Source organism: Patella vulgata, chromosome 2 (genome assembly GCF_932274485.2).
Source record: "Patella vulgata chromosome 2, xgPatVulg1.2, whole genome shotgun sequence".
Classification (NCBI taxonomy): Eukaryota; Metazoa; Mollusca; class Gastropoda; family Patellidae; genus Patella; species Patella vulgata.
The window spans coordinates 69,872,742-69,894,169 of NC_065880.2; the positions used below are offsets into that span (position 1 = coordinate 69,872,742).

The following is a 21,428-nucleotide window of genomic DNA, read 5'->3' on the forward strand; positions in this document are numbered from 1 at the left end:
TGTTTGATATGGTCCAGTTTGCATTGAGGGTCTGTGAAATAAAACTGGGTTGTAGGACTGCTATCAGTTTAACACTTCGTTCACATTAACAGAACACAATTTTTATTTTAAAACAATCGATGTCTTTATTCCAAAAAAATGACGTTTCGAATAGGTATGCAAAGTTTCAAAAGAATCTGTTAAGAATTGCGGTCTGTAGGCAAAACACAAGACACACAAACATTAGGTGTGGCTCTGTCCCAAGGGGTCGAGCATGCACCAAAAATAATAATAGAGGTCGGCCTTAGGATTAAGGAATAAGTATAAAAAGTAGCCTTAGGCTATAAGGAATAAGTATAAAAAAGTTTTCAAGATGATCGATTAAGAAATGCGGTCTGCAAGTGACACACAGACATAAAAAAAGAAAATGGGCGTAGCTCTGCCCCTGGGGGTTGGGTATTCACCACAAATAATAGGGATGTTCCTTAGGATAGAAGGAATATGTATGCTAGGTTTCAAGGTGATACGATAAGAAATGCGATCTGTAAATATAAGGGATGGGCGTGGCTCTGCCCCTGGCGGTCGGGCATGCACCAAAAACAATAGGGATCATCGTTAGGGTATAAGCAATTCATATGAAATTTTTTCAAGACGATTGATTAAGAATTGTGGCCTGTAGGTGACACACAGACATAAAAAGAAAAGGAAATGGGCGTGGCTCTGCCCCTGGAGGTAAAAAAACAATAGGGATCATCGTTAGGGTATAAGCAATTCATATGAAAAAATTTAAAGACGATTGATTAAGAATTGTGGCCTGTAGGCGACACACAGACATAAAAAAGAAAATGGGCGTGGCTTTGCCCCTGGGGGTTGGGCATGCACCCAAAACGATAGGGATGTTCCTTAGGGTACAAAGAATAAGTATGCAAAGTTTCAAGATGATACGTTAAGAAATGTGGCCTGTAGACGACAAACAAACAAATACAAAAAATGGGGGTGGCTCTGCCCCGGGGAGGCGAGCATGCACTAAAAACAATAGGGATCATCCTTAGGGTATAAGGAATAAGTATGTAAAGTTGATACGTTAAGAAATGCGGTCTGTAGATGACAAACAAATAAATAAATATAAGGAATGGGCGTGGTTCTGCCCCTGGGGGTCGGGCATGCACCAAAAACAATAGGGATCATACTTAGGGTATAAGCAATTCATATGAAAATTTTTCAAGACGATTGAATAAGAATTGTGGCCTATAGGCGACACACAGACATAAAAAGAAAAGAAAAAGTTCGTGGCTCTGCCCCTGGGGTCGGGCATGCACCCCAAACGATAGGGATGTTCCTTGGGGTACAAAGAATAAGTATGCATAGTTTCAAGATGATACGTTAAGAAATGCGGTCTGTAGATGACTAACAAATAAATAAATATAAGGAATGGGCGTGGCTCTGCCCCTGGGGGTCGGGCATGCACCAAAAACAATAGGGGTCATACTTAGGGTATAAGGAATAAGTATACCAAGTTTGAAGAAAATCCAGTAAGAATTGCGCCCTGTAGGCGACACAAAGACACACGAAAAGAAAATGGGAAATGGGCGTGGCTCTGCCCCTGGGGGTTGGGCATGTACCCCAAACGATAGGGATGTTCCTTAGGGTACAAAGAATGTGTATGCAAGATTATAAGTTAAGAAATGTGGCCTGTAGACGACAAACAAACAAATACTAGAAATGGGCGTGGCTCTGCCCCTGGGGGTCGGGCATGCACCAAAAACAATAGGGATCTTCCTTGGGGTATAAGGAATAAGTATACCAAGTTTGAAGAAAATCCAGTAAGAATTGCGCCCTGTAGGCGACACAAAGACACACGAAAAGAAAATGGGCGTGGCTCTGCCCCTGGGGGTTGGGCATGCACCCCAAACGATAGGGATGTTCCTTAGGGTACAAAGAATGTGTATGCAAAGTTTCAAGATTATTAGTTAAGAAATGTGGCCTGTAGACGACAAACAAACAAATACTAGAAATGGGCGTGGCTCTGCCCCGGGGGGTCGGGCATGCACCAAAAACAATAGGGATCTTCCTTGGGGTATAAGGAATAAGTATACCAAGTTTGAAGAAAATCCATGAAGAATTGCGCCCTGTAGGCGAACCACAGACACACACACACACACACATACATACATACACACACACACACACACACACAGACAGGGGCGACGGCATAATACGTTCACATTATGAATGTGGACGTATAAAAAGTATATTGCAAGTAATATTGTGATCATTAAAAATGGAGCAAACATTGAACTAGGCTCAAATAGATTCTCATGATAACGATTTTCATGGTCTTGTATATATATAAATTGTCATGTAAAAAGCTAAACTAGTAAATTATTTTTGTGTAATATATGTTAAATTTCATAATAAATTTATTGTAATTGTCATAATTAACTTCCTGCATGTTACTATTTTATCATGGGGTCCACTGCAGCTCAGTCAGCAGATGTTCGTAATATTAAGGAAGACGATTGCTAAGGATATAACAGCTGTATGTGTACATTATTAAGAAAACTGATTGATTTAGATATAATATAACTATATGGGTTTCATAAGCTACTATTTGTAGTCCACTTTAGGTTTCTGCTCATGCTTGCTGTATATAAGAAATAATTTGAGTGTTTATTATCTGTGATATTAATACTGATCTGAATGATCTCTTTATATTAAAAAAGTCACTTTTATTTATTATACATTTATAATCATATGTATAAGAATGTTTACCACATAATACATAAACTTTAGCTACTTTGTACAATTAAAATCGAGAATGTATGATATGCTCCAGTTATGTAAATCATATTTTCTACAATCAATAAAATATATCTAATTCTATGACAAGGATTCTGTCATGTTTTTTTTCTCCAATGATTATATTGTGGGAATAAATTTTATTAGCTGATTATTGCAAAGTTAAGTCTTTAATAAGCTATATATGATTCACACTTGTTTAAGGAATTGACCTTGTAGGTACAGTAGTTTGAATGGAAATTATGAGTGTAAATTACTCATTTTGAAAAAAGAGCTCCAAATTAGGAGTAAAGCAACTCTTCTAACTATAACTACCTAGTTATTCTTAGTGTTTAACGTCCGCTTCCACCGAAAGTGATAGCGCAAAGTTGTCTTATTTTTATTATCTCAGCGTAGTGGTCTTAAGTACCCATGAGGTTGGAAAGGTGCCCCTATCTCCAAGCCATATATGCTCACATCAGGAATCGAAACCACAACTGCAAGCCAGAGGTGACCGGCCAGCTAGAGGTTGAAGTGTGTCACTTTAGACCACTAGACTATCCCAACCCCCCAGTGTTGTAATGAACAGTAGACTCTATATCCCCCCCCTGCGATAGGCTTGGTTGTTCTGTGACATACTCCTGTGTACGAACCAATAATTTGACAAAAAGAACAGTTTACTACATGTTTAAAGCTCACTGCAAATAACCGTAGTAAGTAAAATATGCATATTCTAGCTGCATATAAAAATGAAAAATATGAATATCATTAACAAATAATTTATTTACATAACGGTCTATTCATAATATTGTCAATAACGTTTTCCATTTATAGATCATTGGCAAAAAGTATTCAGATTTACATTGTGTTAAAGAGAGTTTAATGACATGACATCAGAAGTACAAGTATATTATAACCCAGAATACACAAATGTTGTCTTGTGTTCACCTGTCAATAATACAGTTTTGTCTTGAAGTACAAAATGTCTAATTTTGTCTGGTCGTGATTATAATTTGGATTTTCACTGTGGATGTACCAATATTAAATACCAATATCTGGAAAAAGGTTTATCACCACTAGTTTTTCATCATCGACACCATTGTTCATATTTTTCTTGTCCTTATTCAAAGTTTAATTTTAATCTGAGTTTATTTTCCTTTACCCCCTTTTCCCCCCTTCCCTCTATTTTGAAATCCTTTATTTTTCTTTGGAGGTCGACCACCTGCCTTACTTCTTCTGCCCGCTTTATCACCTCTCTTTTTTCTTCCGCCTTCTTTAGAGAATGTTGCACTGAAATGACAATTTATTTTTAGTAATAATATTAGATTACTTAAACGTCAGAAATCAACAATAATTAAATAGCGATTATCACATCAGATGGCTGACTGTGTGCCATATATATACATTTCCAAATAAATAACTCATACTGTATACTGAACATTGTCTTATTGGTATTTAACACATTAAGGTGCATTTTAAACACAACATCTGGCTGTAGTGTATTTTTGATAACGTATGATAAGGATCAGATAGGTTTCCTGATTTTGACTGTGATTTCGATACTATTGATTATTGATAGATATTTCAATGCTGATTATCGATAGTAAAAATCACTATCGATACCCAGCACTAATCATCGGCGACCATACATGACCGTGAATAGTTAAAAATCGGTCACGAATCTGTCGCCAAATTATAAAAGTTGGAGGCCATGGCAGCCGAGGCTGATGGCGGTGTCGAGCCCTGGTTTCCTATCATTTGACACAATTAATTGGTGGGGTTGAATTTATTACGAGTGGCAATGCATGAAGGAGAATATCTTGACTGTGGAAGGTTTTCAAGTGTATACAGAAGATTGGTATGCTTAATGAGATTTTTGAATTCATGTGCAACGAGGGAGATCCTAGGCCCCATATTTTTAGATAACTAATATATGGTCTACTTACTTATCCTCCTCCTGTGACATAAATTGTTGAGCAGCTTTAGCTACATTAACTGGTGGTGCTTGACTTAATGTATGTAATATATGTAACTGTTTAGCTTTTTCTTTCTTCATATCACCAACACATGGTTCAAACTATCAATACATTAAAAATTTACATATTCATTACAAATTCGAAAAATTGTTCGTTCAATCCAAGGGAATAATATTTACATTTTCACTTGAGCTTGTCGCTTTCTATACCTGTAAATGTAATATAATGCAAACACAGGTGTGCAGTTTGGAGACTGTTTGAGTAATGATAATGGCAGAAGAGAGAGAGCGAATTGTTCTTCAATCCAAGGGAATAATATTTACATTTTCATTTGAGCTTGTTGCTTTCTATACCCTTAAGATAATGTAATGCAAACACAGGTGTGCAGTTTGGAGACTGTTTGAGTAATGATAATGGCAGAAGAGAGAAAGAAATGGGGTTTAACCTCCATTTGACACAAACTAGGTCATTTCAGGACTAACATACATGTATGTTCAATTTTATTTCAATAATTCGCTTGTGCGTAGGGGACTATAGAAGTGGGAGGAAACCGGAGCAACCTGGAGAAACCCATGAGGTTGGACAGATAATGGCAGAAAAAAACCATAGGTGTTCTTCAAGCCTTGTTCACAAGAAAACCCAATGTTGGGATCAAACAAAACTCTGAGGTTCTGTGTACATGGTGGCAGTGAATATAAAAGATCTGATCATAGATCATGCAGATGCAAGATGACTGCCACCAAGGTAAAATTCTCACCTTTCATAATACAATACAAAGGTCCAATTCATAGTTTATTAGCAATTTAAACTGTTTAAATCAAAAGTAGCATTACTATCAGATGTAAGAAAGAGTCTGCATACCCTGCCTTGTGTATACATGATTTGTTTGTTATAAGACCATCTAAATAGACTGCTCAGTTAATCTGCAATCAAATCTTAACAAGTTAGAACCATTTTATAATAAAGTCATTAACAATCATACCTTTCTTCTTTTGCCTTTCTCACGTGTTGCTTTTTCTTTAGGTAATTTTTCAGTAAATTTTCCCAGTGAAGCTGTAGATTTTTTTGCCAGGACTAGAGCTTTACTTAACTGATCTTTATTTGGTTTGCTTACAGGTGTCAACCCCACTCCAGGTACTGAAATTAATAATATAACAAAATATGTCTCTTCATCTATGAGCTAGAGCTTATTTGAGCATAAAACTGTAAAGTATTTAAAAATTTAATATTCAAATTTTGCATTCTCTGATTTTCTAATTAATTACTTATTATGATAAAAAAAAGATTTTCCAATGCATCAAGGTATAATACCTTCGCATGAAAATGTTGTGCCATTTCAAATTAATGATATCTGACCCAAATCTTATGTGAAAAACTAAACTAAAACAGAATAAAAGTTCCAACTATGCAAATTTGAAATAGAAGAATTATAATAGCTCACCTTTTCCATATCGAGATCTGGCAATATTTCTTAATCTTTGCAGTTCATTCTTTGCTGTTCTCTCTTTCTTGGCATTGGTTCGCTTGGCAAATGGATCTTCATCTGGATCTAAATTCAAATTACATAACAAATACTTAAAATTACAAACAGAAGTTCAATTTTTATTTTACATCTGTAAACTAATTATGAAAGAGAGAAATGGGGTTTAACATCTACTCCACACAAACTAGGTCATTTTGGGACTAAAATATGATACCATGTTATTCCAATGGTTCCTTGTGCATAGGGGGCTTTAGCAGTGAGAGGACTAGGAGAAAACCCACAAGGTTGGACAGGCGACTCTACTATTTGTCACGTACAAGCTTGGTATCAAAACCACACTACAAAAGATTTTAAGTAAACAAAATTTCAAACAACAAATTTGGATAATAATATTCAAATCATAAATGTGTAAATTTGATAAGTAAGGATTTTACCAGCATTAGATTTAATTTCTATTAACCAATCTTTAGTATCATCATTAGCTCTTCCATATCCCCATCTAGGTCTAAATTCCTAATAAAGAAATTAAATACATGTATGTAATCCAGGAATATATATTTATAACAATAAACTAATATCAGATAGCCAAGTGAAATTTTTGTTCTGCTATTTACCAAGGATATGAATGACACAAAATCGATAGATGAATTACAATTCTCCTTATACAAATACATATTAAAAAGATTATTCAGAGATACACATAGCAAAATCATCATTAGAGCTGCTCTTCTGTTGTATCCCCTTGGCAAAATGTTCGCTTTCAGACGAAGTAATAAAAATTTATATCATACCTTATGCTGTTCATCCCAAACCAATTTATCTTTCTTCTTATTCTGGATACCTTTGACTTTTGCATATTTCTCCCATTTTGTCTCTGGTTTAGGTTTTGGTAACTGATAAAAAAAAAAAAGCAAAAAAATAAATAATGTGTACAAACAATTGTATGTATATTCAATGTGCAGCTGGTTGACTTAATTTGAATGTTTTAAGGTTTGGAAATAATTTCTCAAGAAATTTTATAACAAAACTTTGACCAGTAGAGTGTCTGCAAGGTTTTCATAAAAACATTAACTCAATAACAATCGGCTCTGCCTCCTGACCAGTTGAACAGTCCGTCTCTGATCAGTTGAACAGTCTTATCAAAAAAATAACATTTACCCAAGTTGATTGTTTATGGTTGTTATGTATTTTTATCATAATTATCTTTGTCTTCCTGGTTTATTTAGTTTCAAAGAAATTGTTATTGCAAATTACCACAGACCAAACAAGAAGTTGTGATTACAAGGCTTTGATAACAACAATATTAAATTCAAGGCAAATAAAACTGAAATCAGATAAAACTAAAAAAAAATACATAAATTAGACAGTAAACTTACCCTTTTTTCTCGTGGAAACTGTGTTGATGGATTTGGAAGCTGAAAAAAGAAATATTCATATTATTAGTGAGGCCTATCAATTTATATACCAGCTAAACATTAGGCTGTGGTTAATTAATTGTCTGTTTCTCATGATCTGCCTGATGTCCATTTTCACCGAAATAATTACGCACTTCCCTAATTATTAGGTCAAATTAAGTGAGGACAAAATTTGTCTTGTAAAGTTTGTAAAACTATACTTAGCTTGCTTTTAAATAGAAACAATGAATTGACGCATTAAAATCCACTATTTATTGATAAACATGACATTGTAGGTGATAAGTAAAGTAGGCTAGAATGTGAAAAAATATACAAAGTACACCCATCCATCCGTAACACAGGAAGATTGGAGCTGCAACATTGTTTTCTTTCACCAAAGACCACATGCATACATCGCAAGGTGCTTGTCATTTGTAATAAAACTCACGGAAGATATAAATGTCTTTAAATTCCTGCTAAAATATTTTATTTACGTGACTAGCATTTACACTATGTTTAACAGAGGATTGTGTAGAGTATCTCACTAAAGTTGAAGTGACCAATGGTCCCAAAACTGCTGACATGAAATAGCCTCCATCATGAGATACTGACTGACAAACTGGGTGATTTAATGGTATATATGGACTAAAAACATGTTGTACCTCTAACTCTTCATAAAGTTTATCAACTTGCACATCAAGCGCTCAATGTTCGCGTGTGACCTTTGACATCATGCGTGAAGAGATTCCTAATCGTCGGGCTGTCGATTAGGGGAACCCTTACATTTTTGTCCTGTCTACGCTCCATGAGTGTTTTTCGGGGAATCCAGTATTTTTCTAGTAAGATTGGATATCTCTACTTTCCATATATACCAAAATTACCATACTTTTATTGGAAATAACCACCCGATAAATACTTTTCTGGGAACCCATCTTTAATTAACCACGGCCTTAAGATATACAGAAACTGATTCCACTATAAACTTCGAACAATACAAATGAATATCAAAACTTACCTTGGCTAAAACTATATTTTCAACTTTTTCTACAGGTAACTAAAAAATAAATATATAATTTGTGTAACAAGCTTATGTCACTCAATCTAAAAAACTAAAAAAAATTAAGTTGCTTTGTTGCACAGAGATACACTCTCTTGAACCATTGAATAACCAGAGTGGTATTCAGTGGTCACTGAGTTCTATCTATATATTACATGTACAATATGATTAATAAAATATGTAATAACTTGCATACAACTTACTGTCCAGAGTTTATTAAATAATAACTGTGTATTGTCTCTTGCTAGATTGCTCAAGTATTCATTTCTATTTGATCTGAAAATATAAAGCGTTATTTATTGTAAACCAATCATTTCCCTTACCACTGATTTTACACCAAGATAATGAAATGAAATGGGGTTTAACGTCCTATTGTTCTGCTCCGAACTGGGCTAATGAAGACGGGCATACGCCATACAGTGTGGTATGAGGGGAAATTTTGCCCGGACAGCGGCACTACGGCCTACTCTTTATATCGAATTCCAACTGTCAAGGGATCTTTTACGTGCACGCCAATGTGTACATGGGACCTCGTTTTTTCGCCTCATCTTTATGACTAGACAGCTGAGGGACATCACTGACAAGGGGGAACCACGCCGGGAAATCTGAATGAACTTTCTCGGCCAATACCAAGATAATGAATCTGGTCATATTAATGGTTTGAATGTAATAATATATGGTATCACAACGTTTCGGATACTGGATTGGGACAATTATATATAAATGATGAATAAATAAACACTTGTTTAAAATTTGTGTACATTTAGTATTTAGTTAGTACTTCGTTGTTTTTGTTTTATTATAGCAAATGATCTTGACTGAGTGATCACGGTCGAGATTAGTTCACCAATGTTTTTATCACTAAATAAAGATGCCACATTTATTTACTGTCGGAAACAGAGTTATTATATATATTAGCCTACTGAGTTCGAACCGTCATTTGTGTGGAGTCCCAAGGTTCGCAGGACCGAAACATTGTGACACCCCTCACCATGGTAACGCTTCTGGTTTATCTTTGGACAATTTGATACAGAACAGTATTTTCACACTGTAATCTACAGAACATCAATCATCATTATTTATATTATAAAATTTTATCATAACAAACAAACAAACCCACGTGGAGTCATAGTGATTTAGAACAAAGACAAACAAAAACCTGAATAATTCAACGTCGATAGGATTTGGGTCATATGCCAAGAGGTTTCCGTCATCAATCTCAATATCCACGTCTTTTTGAACTACAATAGTTTTATATTTAGATTCCTTTTCGGCTTCTTCCCGTAAAATATTTTCCACGAGGTCTGCCATGTTGCGGAAGTGACGTCAGAGTTTGTCACACAAATTGTAACTGGTTTCAATATTTATGTTTCAGACCAATCATCGTGGCGCTTACTTGTGTGTATTTTGTAGTATTTTGTCGTGTTTTTCCAGACCTTTTATTGTGCTTCAGAGTTGCTACTTGTTAATCGAGTCTAAAGTGGGCAGTTTACGATTACTTCCTGCCGTGTTATTGCAGGAAAGTTGATTCTACCAGACTACAGTGACTAAAAGCAAGTATGGCTTCAAATTATGATAGGATATAGCTGTACGCCTGTAGTTCTGATGTTTGGACATTTCTGACGGATTAGTCAAAATGTGGAAGAAAGAAAATCTTCGGAAAAACTTTCTGCGAGTAAAACAGTTAGCAGACCAAAATCTTGGAAGGTGGGGCATTTTGACATTCAATTCTTATACTACTATACTATCATGTAAAAAAAATGCGATAGATGATTATTTGAGACATCTTTATTTCTGCATATATTCTCTTTCTATTATTATGCCTAATACAATGTCAGTGTTATTTACATGGTTATGTGGCGTTATGTCAATATTGCGGCAGCTGCCCTAAATATAATTGATTGACTTCAATGTAACATGTCATTATTGGCATTATGTCTGGCTGTCAGTGACAGTGTGGTAAAGTGAGTCATACACATTCATGCTTACAGAATCATGTCAGGTGTCTTCCGTATTGTTCATTGACAAATATAGGATTGAATCAAGGTAGTTATCTTGATAATATAAAGATATAAATATTTATTTATTGCATAATGAAAGCATACACATGTAGTGGTTAAATATCATTCAGTATCCATCATATTATAATTTAAAGTGGCCCTCAACCATTACTACAATTTTCGCTACTGTCAGATATGAGGTTTTGACAGTACAGATCAGACTAGTTTATATTTTGGATTCTAAGCTAAACTTGACTTCACCTACGTACAGACATGGAATAAACACATTTATGTGAGGGATGCCCCGAATTTAAGGAAAATAGAGGAACCCTCACTTATTCTACTTTTTTTCTGATCCTCTCAGCATCTATATGTAGATGCTCAAGAAAGCAGACTTTATGCAGATATCTCCGCTGTCAAATTATAGTGTTTCTCCACCCTGTATAAACATGTAGTAATTTGAAGTTGCTAGTGACTGTTCCCATAGAGTTGTGTTTGTGTTATTTCAATGTATAAATGACTTTTAATGTTTTCGCCCATGAGACGTTTTAGAACTTAATTCAGAGTCAGAATATGCTCTTAATCATTAACCAAATTCCAATAAACACACCACACCTCATGATAAAGATCAATTTCATTAGTGTACCCAGATTTACTATTATTATTATTATGTATGTTTGTCTATAATGTTTACCTACACCAGACACATATAGTTGAAGAAACAGTAGCTAATACTTTCATCAAATTAAACTATTTTGTCATTGCATCACACAGTAGTATTACATGTATGTTCAAAGTAAGACCTTAGTTAAACTCATCTACTGGTAATCATTTATAAAAACAAAAATGTTAACAATTCTAATTTCAATGCTGCTCCTTGCAGATTCTGTACAAAGCTTAGAATAGCTGTAGATTAAGCTTATAAGCTTATATTATTATTATTGTTGTTTATTGTTTGAATATTATTTTTAACTTTCTTGATTTTTCGTGTCAATGTCAATAGACAGCATCAGGGTGTAAATATACACTCTATGCTGGATACAACTGATTAGAAACCTAAGAAAAAGCTAAAGTGTAAAGTTGAAATTATCTCTAAGGTAAATATAACAGAGCAAAGCACACTGTAAGGATCAACATATAGGCCTAACAATTATATACAAGAGTGTTTTCAGCACAGATATAAAATAATGACACCTTTTGTAAACATGACATAATCTGGATCAGCTTAGAACACAAAACTGGTTCAAATTGATGTGTTTGTCACTAGAATCTGTATCACATTATATTATGTTATTCACTGTTATTATTTATTTGTATTAACAGTTAGTAAGTTACAAGCGTAGGCTTGCTTGTAATTTGATTTTTAAAAACCTCTCATGGAGTCGTTGTTTATTTACATAAAATAATTTGTATAGAATTACTGAATTTGTATGGTACATCTAAATGATGAAATGTATGTGTACATGTAGTTGTATACATGTTGACTATATCGTAACTACTGTGTCATTTGGATTTATTGATTTAAACAGTATTTATTATCATATAATTACATACAATATTCAATACATAATAATTATATTGAACTCCACAGTCTTAGTAAAAACCCTCAAATTTTATTTACTTTCCTAACAAATTTGTCAAATTTTGCTGTGACCAGTCTGATTAAAATTAGATAGTAATTAAATTGTTTATTTATTTTTAACTACATTAACATCCATGACATATTATATTTGGAGTTGACATTCAGATCCTATGAACTTATCTACTAATAAGACTGTCTGTAAATTGTATACTGAGCTGCATTTTGGATAGCCGAATGGTTATAGCACGTGCACGCTGTATCATAAGGTCTATTATTGAGTCAACTGGCGTAGTTTCGATTCCCTGTGAATAGGATCGCCTGTCCAACCTTGTGAGTTTTCTCTGGGTCCTCCGGTTTCCTCCCACTGCTAAAGACCCACATGCAGAAGAGAATTATTGAAATAAAATTGACCCACATGTTAGTCCCAAAATGACCTGTTTTTGTCAAGTGGACATTAAACCCAATTTCTCTCTTTGTCTGCATATTGTGGTAAATTATGGAATGATTCTGAGAAATATTTGGATTGGTAGAAAGTTAGTTAGATAATAATAGAATGCAAAATTCAGAAGAATAAAAAATAAAAACAAAAAGATTAAATTGTAATATGATTTTAATTGGATTGAGCTGTGTCTGGATTCTTTTTATTGCATCAAACATTTACACATTGTGCACCTTGCTTCTTGACTTATTAATGGTAATCAATAAGTTTCAATTAAATCCGCAGTGTGTAGGTGTACATGTATGTAGTAAATTATACAATAGTATTTCATTATATTTTTTTATTAAGAAGAGTCTGGAAGATTGTGTTTCCTACACATGTGATATTATTTGTTTGTAGTTTGAATAATTTAAATCCAATTTGAGAAATTTGATAATTAGAATTGAAGTGTAGGCTACAATATTGAACAGGTAATTCCATAAAGTAGCATATAAAAACCAGTACACCAGTACTAGGCCTACATTAAGCCATGGGATTTGAGGATAAATAAAATAAAAAAAACCCCTCTTTTTCTGCTGTTCAATCGCAAAGTCTGCAGTATGTTTAAGTCTCCCATTGTTCTCACAACCTCACAAAACCAAGCGCTTCCTACATCATTCAATCAGACAGCAAGAGACAGACTGTCAGTTAATGATCCTCTTAAATTTTTGTCCTGTGTGTGCCCTATGGGTGTTTTTCAAGGAATCCAGTATTTTTCTGGTAAGATTGGGTTTCTCTACTTTCCTTACCAAATTTGCCAGGCAAATAACTACCCATATAAATACTTTCGTGTGAATGTGCATATATCTTTAAACACATTGTAATTTTGAAATCTTCATATTTCATCTTTTTGAGGTATCGGTACCGAACATGGAAACAGCATTAACAAGGTTACAGGACAACTAGAACATTTCCAGACCTAATCAAATCATAATAAATCTCATACACACAGATATCATATTCCTAGTAAATCAATAATATTTCTCTATAAATAATGTACCAGAACATGAGGTAATATAATTGACAATTGTATATAAATCTTACATAATAGTATTGTTGAAATAGTCCACTAATCCCATGCATTTCTTTTTAGAAGTAAATATGCTTTGATTGATTTCCATTGGCTTTCGAGTTGTGATCAAAAGCTTGTGTTTTCGAATAAAATCAAATCTCAACTAGTGTTTCCTATGGAATTGCTTGTAAATTTTCTTTGAGTTGTGCAAGACTCGAAACGATGTGATTAAGCCATGCATAATGCCTATATGAAATTGAAATAATACAGAAGATAAATTGTGACTCACTATCCTTGTCAGCACGTGTATTAAATTACCGATATTGGCACCATAATTTCTTATGGGGCAGTTGGTCACTTGATCTTGATGAACAGGATTGTATTTCAAAAATAGGTTATCTGAATAATAGGCCTACACATTAGTTTGTATAAAACCAATCTTAACAAACAATATAGTTAGAATTATTACAAGCTGTAATTTTATTAACTGACTGTTCTCATAGGAGAAATGAGAGAATAATAAAAAGCAACTTTATTGTACAGTACTCCATGTACCGGGTAGATGAATTATGTAAACACTTTTATTACAACTAGTAAATCAAGTCTATTAGATTATTGTAGTATTTATTGCTAATTTTGCTTTGAAGATGTGGGTCTGTAAAGTATAAATTATTGATTTTCCTTCATACATGTACATGCTGTGAATTACTTTTTAAAGTGTCCATTTGTTAGCATGAACAATGTTAAATGCAAGATGTACACATCATTTGCAGTCATTTTAGGAAAAAACAGCTGAATGTAGCTTTAGGATTTATTTATGCACTACACATACACGAGTCTTTTGGCACAATATACACTTTGTACCTTGTTGCATCAGCTGTCTACCAGTATGCTTTTCTTCAGACAAGATAGTGCCTGTCATACCTCCCAATTACATACCTTGCCTAATAGACTAATGTAACTGCACGATAGAGCTATGTTGGATTGCTGGTTAAAATATTCCATCTTGGTACCTGTAGGAATCTACTGTGTGTAGTGAAACTGTAATGCCAACAATTTGTTTCTTCGTTCCTGGGGCTTAACATCCACTTCCACTGAGGTGATAGTGCAGACAAATCCCCAACTAAAATTCACAGTGATATACATACATGTACATGTATGTGTATAATTTATAAGCCAGGTTTTATGAAATATACAATGTTATTGGACTGTTATGATGTACATGTACAAATGTTTTCACATAATAACTAACAGTGATATAAACATTTTATTTCATTCTTTATTATACACAATGTTACCTATCCTCCAGAGTACAATACACAATGTTGTTGGTCAGTTGTAGAATAGAAGTGTATTCCCAACAATAACTCACATCAATATACATGTAACCCATACTTTAGAATACACAATGTTATTGTATATCACTAGATTCAGATCAGATTTTGCATGCAATCTGATTTGAATAGTCCCCTCAGTATAACTATATAGTCAGATCGGAAGCAGGGCTGCCAGTGAACCTGAGCTGCCAGTGTAAGGAATAGACTGATTATTGATCTTTGACCACCCTCCCTAGCTCACATAAATACCCTGGTAAATAAATGTATATTATCTAATGGTTTGGATTGTTCGTACTTGGTTTTATTTTATTTATACAAGTAAATCTCCTTGGGTAAGCATGAGGAAAGATCAATGTAATAATATGTGTTTTTATGACATTTACCTGTATTTGATCATATACACCTGTTGTTGTATTTTGATTAAAATAATGAGTATATATATGTAAAGACAGTTAAAGTAGGTTTTAAGTACTAGATGTATATAAAGGGTATCACTGGTGATTTATAAACGACCAAGGTCCACAAACTTAATACATTTGTAAATAGTAAGATGTGTTTGGAAGCGAGGTTGTAGACCGTTAGTTGGTAACTTCAATGGCTAAACATCAAATAGTGTCTCCTATTTTAAGCTTTATAACATTACATGTATGTTTCAACGTGTAAAAATGTTTGATATGCATTTAAAATCATGTATTTAGCTGTAGTTCTTAAAATATTTGACTTGTATTTTTTAGGAATGTAATTTTTTAATTGACAATTTTTTCCATGTGAAATAATTATGCGTGCTAGGGCAGATCCGCAAAGCTTTACATGTGCTAGGGCAGATCCACACAGCTTTACATGTGCTAGGCCAGTCCCTCAACCTTATAATATAGGCTGGGGATTCCCTGACTTTACATGTACATGTACTAAGGCAGATCCCTTAATATTATGTACATGTATATTAGGAGTAACAGATCACCCAATCTTTCATTTGCTGGGACAGATCCCACAACCTAACTTGTGATCCCTCCGATTTTTCATGTGCTGGACAGATCATATTGTATATTATTGTGTGTTAATATTTATGGTATGGTATACTAAACTAAGTATTTTTTCCAGATTGAGTAGAGCCTCCTGGCTATTTACGATATTTTATATGACCAATATTACTACCTATTGCACCCTAATTACTAAGATAACTATAATTATTAAGGTAATTAATAAATTAAAGTGTTAATTGGAAAGTTGTACTGATGTGTCAAATTATCTTGTCATGTGTTAAATCATTGATTATATGTTTCAACAAGTCACTTGTTATCTATTATTTATAGTCCATGGTCCTTCAACTTGTATTACTCTTGTTTAAAGGAGCTAAATCTCTATTTTTGGCCCCTACAAATGGACACAAATGGGTCGCAACAAATATAATAATGTAATATGAATGTATGTTAAAACTTATTTACATTCAATAGTTTCTGTTTTTACTGTAATTTCTAATCAGTTATGTTTGACGAAATACACGAAGAGTCAAAATTGAATGACAGGATATGTTTAACCTTGTTCATTGAGTTGCTTTATTACAAATGTCGCTCAAAAGCATTCTGGCGCGTAATTATTTACCAATAAGTTGTGTTTGCAATGTCGAAGAATGTGGATGACATGGCAAAGCGGACTTCGCTCCCTATTTGATTTCAATCTCAAATCCATGAAATTGCTTGCCTTTAACCACAAAGAGTCCGATATATCACAACCATTTTGATTTTTTGAAGGGCCCAGTCAAAGAAATGTATAGTCAATCACCCGAATTCATGTTTACTTCCTGACGCATCCATCCCAAAATCATAAATATTCACCAAAACCCATCAAAAAATAGAAATTCAAACACTCTTCTTCGATTCTAGACCAAAAAGGCAACAAAAATTTCCATGCAAAAAGTGGTGAAAGTTAGAAATAGAGAATTGCTAAATACATGTTTAGGAACTACAAATTGTGGGTAGTGAAATAAGGGAAGTAAATACTAGCCCAAGTCCAGTGTCATCAATATTGTTGTCAACTAAGTACAAATTTCAGGACAAAACTGTTGTTTAAGGTTTTTAAAAACTTCAATAACTTGATAAAATCTACAGTACATAGAGTTTAGGAAACAAGGACAGAAGCTTCAGTATGGTCAAAAGTGCATGCCCATATACAAGTTATATAATTTGAGCATGGTTAAACAAGACAGTTTATGCATCATGTATGAAATTAATTATAGATTTATCCATTATGGAGTTGATTGAAGTGCATTTTACATTGTAATAACATGTACGTAGGGTGTGGACTCGAAGAGAATGTCAGAAATTCAGACATGTAGATTGTTTGCAAAATTTGAGACAATCTGCCATTCTATATGAAGGTTATCGAAAATTAGCTATAAATGTATTTTCTTACTGAAAAGTTTATATTATGGGGTTCATTGAAGAGCATTTTACAGCTGTGAAAGCCTAATACTGAGGGTGTGGACGCTAAGGGAAAGTCCGAAATTAGAGATTACCATCTTAATTTTAAAAGTTTTTTATATATAAAAAACTATCCGAAATTCTAGAATTATCAAAGGTTAACATTTAGAGAGAGAGAGATATGGGGTTTAACGTCTACTTGACACAAACTACATGTAAGTAATTTGGGAACTAACATATTGTTGATTTAATTTCAATAATTCGCTTGCACGGTAGGGGTCTTTAACTTTTGTACAGGCGATCCCACACACACCTTGGCACATACAAGCAGGGAATCGAATAAAATGACAGACCTTATGATCTAAACCATTGGCTGTAATTGACTGACATCAGTTTGTATGTGTATGAGTGTTTTTTGTGATTGTATTATAGATGCATGTACATGTAAAGCTGTGATTTATAAGATTGTATTTTGGTATCAAAACATCTAGCGAAAATTTCATTCAATAGAGTCATGAGGTGTGTACAATCTAGGGGGTGTGTATAGACAAGTCTACATATATACTAATGTCCAGCTGTAAACAATATGTAGTAAGATAGATAAAGATTAACTTATATATACTGTAAACATTGTATATAAAGTATGTTGTTATAACCTACATTCTCTCATCTATTTATAGGTCACATACCACTCTGGCTCTCATCACACACACTTTTTTTATTGAAATACCTACAGGTAGTAAATCTCTTCAAGGGGTCAGATAAGATTGATCTTTTCAAGGGGAAACTGCATTCTAGTTTTAAAAGTTGCAAATAAATTAAATTTGTATTTGAGATCTTGGCACAGGAATATAAGCCGAGAGCAACAAGCACTCTCCATAAAGTTTTTTGAAGCAAAGAAAAGTTTATCGAGGATGAAAAGTGTCTAGGACATAAATCAAGGTTCGGTTTACACTAAAAGGTCCCTTGACATTCGAATAAGAGTAAGTGGAAATGACACTGTCTGTGCAAAATGTTCCCCGGCACACTGTATGATGTATACCCGTCTTTATTAGCTCAGTTAAAGATACATTATGTAAGATTTAGATAAAGGGCTGGCCATTCTCACTATAATAGTTCAAAATTAGATAATGTAAAATGAATATATTGACAATTTCATTCAAATGAAATGGGGTTTAACGTCCTACTGTTCGACAATTTCATTACTTAATTCTGAGAGAAGTTATCAATCATTTGACAAGATGTGTGGATTGATTGTTTATTATCGTAACCACCGTACTAGTTGTTCGAGATTTAACCTGGCTTCTCCATTTTTAAATTAAATCATGAAATGGCCGAACCATTCTAATCTACTTAAAGTCAGAGCCATCCGATAGCCTGGAGAATGATTATGGTCTTGTCATGTTAATAAGTGTCTAATTAATAGTTTATATAACATTTAAGGCCTAATGACAGACCTGCAATAGGCAGATCTAGCTCTTGAACAATGTATTTTTAAGTAGAAGAGTAGGACTTAAAGGAGCTAAGTCGCTTATATTTGGGACCTAGAAATTGACACAAATGGGTCGCAACGCATATGATAATGTAATATGAATGTATATAAATTGATTTACATTCAATCGTTTTTGTTTTTACTGTAACTTCTAATCAGTTAGGTTCGGCGAAATACGCCAGTATTCTCAATCGAATTTCAATCTCTAGCATGAGGAGGGGGGTTGGATGGCCGAATGGTTAGCACGCGTGCGCTGTATCACAAGGCCTGTCATTGAGTCAACTGGCGTGGTTTCGAATCCCCGGTTGTACGTGGCAAGGAGTAGGGTCGCCTGTCCAACCTCGTGGGTTTTCTCTGGGTCCTACGGTTTCCTCCCACTACTAAAGACCCCTAGGCGCAAGCGAATTATGTAAATAAAATTAAACCATATGTTAGTCCCGAAATGACCTAGTTTGTGTCGAGTGGACGTTAAACCCCATTTCTCTCTCTCTCTCTCTAGCATGAGGTTTTTCCAGTCTATAGTATTTATTGGGCATGCTCTCCAGATAAGAATATAGCGTCACTGTTTAACATGACTTGTTGAATATGCCTAGCCTCGTTTTTTCGAGTCCCTTATTACAAATAGCGCTGAAATGCATTATGGTACACGATTCGTGTACCAATTGTAAAATGTTTATTTTGTCTTAAATATTGGATATCAGAAGCCCATCTTTTCCCGGTAAGATCACAACATCAATGTTGATTTAAAGCGACAAATAAATTGTGTTTGTAATGTCGAAGATTTTGGATGATATCGAGTTATAGATTTAGCTACTTTAAAATCTATTTTGATTTCATATCATTTCATTTTCTAACAAATCACTCTTATCCATACTCATCCTATGGCGTATAAATACAATATAGCAGTATTTATTATAGGAATTGACATTTATGAATTTATACTGGTGTTAATAGTTTACATATTGACATGTAGTAATAATTAATGTTCTAATTTGACATGATGTAAATACATGTAACTAACTAGGCTGTCATTATAAACTTTTCCTTGTTGACTCATCAGGTTAAACATACATGTACAGTGTAGTATACTAATGACTCTAAAATTTGCACCAATTGCAATGGTGGGAAAGAACCAAATCTGAAACTTTTGAAACAAAACAAGTCCTATTACTCATACATACATGTAGTCGTAATTATAGTTTAGATATTCTGGAGAAATTTCCAGTAATTATAAGTGATGTGCAGAAAAGAACAAATGTGAAACTTTTGAAATGATAGAAGTAATTGTAATTGATGGGGAAAAACCTGAAACTTCGGAAATTATACTATTACTCATAGTCAGCTGTGCAGTTCAGATATTCTGGAGAAATTTATTTAGGATGAAAGAGCAGGATGAATAAATTTAGATGATGATATACATGTATAGTCTACATGTAAATATAAAATTATCAAATTTTGATAATTGTTTTGGAGCAGAAAAGCTGCTAACTCTTGCCTGTCTCTTTACCTCCTGAATGAAACTGGTTATTGATTGATTAACAAGTATTAAATATGTTAAATGAGTCAACTGTAAGCCCTATATTTTCTTAATTGAAACTAATATACATGTATGTAGTAGCCTTTTAGATATTGTTGAGATAAGCTAATGTGTGATACCATACAATGTAAATAATAAGTTGATTGAGTGCAGTGTTTAGAATTATTTACAAGTACTTATACCATATATCAATATATATTGAATCGTATGGATGAACGATTACAGTATAATATTATATTTTTGCATGACATAATATCTGTAAATGACCACCACCAAAGACTGATTGACATAAAATGTTCTGAAATCCACTAGCATCCCCAGGCGTAACTTTTGCCACCAACAGGTCCAATCATTGAATGAATCATATACATAAGAACTGGATCTGTATTATCTTCGTACCAGACCATCTCGTGAACCTACCCATTGAAATCACCAGAAATGGTCAAAACTGGCTAGAGGGCAGTCATCAAGTATCTGCAACAGGTACATGTTGACATGGTCTCCACTTTAGGGGATGATGCCCCTTCTTTTTCCACTGTAAAGAAGTGGGCTGTGGGATTTCAGCGTGGCAGAGAGAGCCTTGGCGATAACCTGCGATCTGGAAGGCCATCAACAGCAACCATTCAAGAAAACATTACCCGGGTGCATGACATGGGGATGGCTGATCCACGATTGACCACTAGACAGATAGGTTTAGAACTTTTCACTCAGCCCTCGTAGTTCCAGGGTTAGGTAAGTTCAAGTCTGTTTATAATGAACTGTAGTAGGCAGATGGGTTTTAGATGTACATTTTACACCAGTCATAAAGAGACTGATGTGTTTGTTGGTAATGATCTGTATTTTAAACATTAAATAACGAAAAACCAAATGGATTACAATTCAGTAGACTTAAGATTGATAACT

The 21,428-nt window shown here is 34.0% G+C and overlaps 2 protein-coding genes across 10 annotated transcripts in view; one reads left to right on the forward strand and one right to left on the reverse strand.

Moving 5' to 3' along the window:
• Positions 1–3,520: 3,520 nt before the first annotated feature.
• On the reverse strand, positions 3,521–9,997 carry LOC126809487 (ribosome biogenesis regulatory protein homolog). The gene is made up of 10 exons (XM_050534101.2): positions 9,827–9,997; positions 8,871–8,943; positions 8,626–8,664; positions 7,593–7,631; positions 7,008–7,109; positions 6,651–6,729; positions 6,175–6,282; positions 5,716–5,870; positions 4,704–4,834; positions 3,521–4,047 (listed from the first exon to the last, which is right to left on the reverse strand). Exons 1-10 carry the CDS (start codon positions 9,976–9,978, stop codon positions 3,906–3,908), a joined length of 1,020 nt encoding a protein of 339 aa, XP_050390058.1. The 5' UTR covers positions 9,979–9,997; the 3' UTR covers positions 3,521–3,905.
• A 122-nt stretch (positions 9,998–10,119) lies between these two features.
• The window catches only part of LOC126809485 (rho GTPase-activating protein 44), a 49,609-nt gene continuing 38,300 nt past the window's right edge, over positions 10,120–21,428 (forward strand). For 4 of the 9 annotated variants that reach the window (XR_007674907.2, XM_050534092.2, XM_050534095.2 and 1 more), the window contains exon 1: positions 10,126–10,374. Coding sequence is in view for 8 of the 9 variants with exons in the window: in XM_050534092.2 (XP_050390049.2) it covers positions 10,304–10,374 (71 nt within the window). In the remaining variant the exon portion in view is untranslated. Of the gene's footprint in view, positions 10,375–21,428 lie in introns of all 9 variants that reach the window. The other 5 variants (XM_050534093.2, XM_050534094.2, XM_050534099.2 and 2 more) reach the window with 4 other exon arrangements.

Excerpts from the sequence above, each read along its gene's own strand:
- LOC126809487 (XM_050534101.2), bottom strand. The coding sequence starts at position 9,978 with ATGGCAGACCTCGTGGAAAATATTTTACGGGAAGAAGCCGAAAAGGAA. Across the intron at positions 8,944-9,826 it reads ATCGACGTTGAATTATTCAG|ATCAAATAGAAATGAATACT; the intron begins GTTTTTGTTTGT and ends TTATATTTTCAG. Across the intron at positions 4,048-4,703 it reads ATGTCACAGGAGGAGGATAA|TGCAACATTCTCTAAAGAAG; the intron begins GTAAGTAGACCA and ends TTGTCATTTCAG.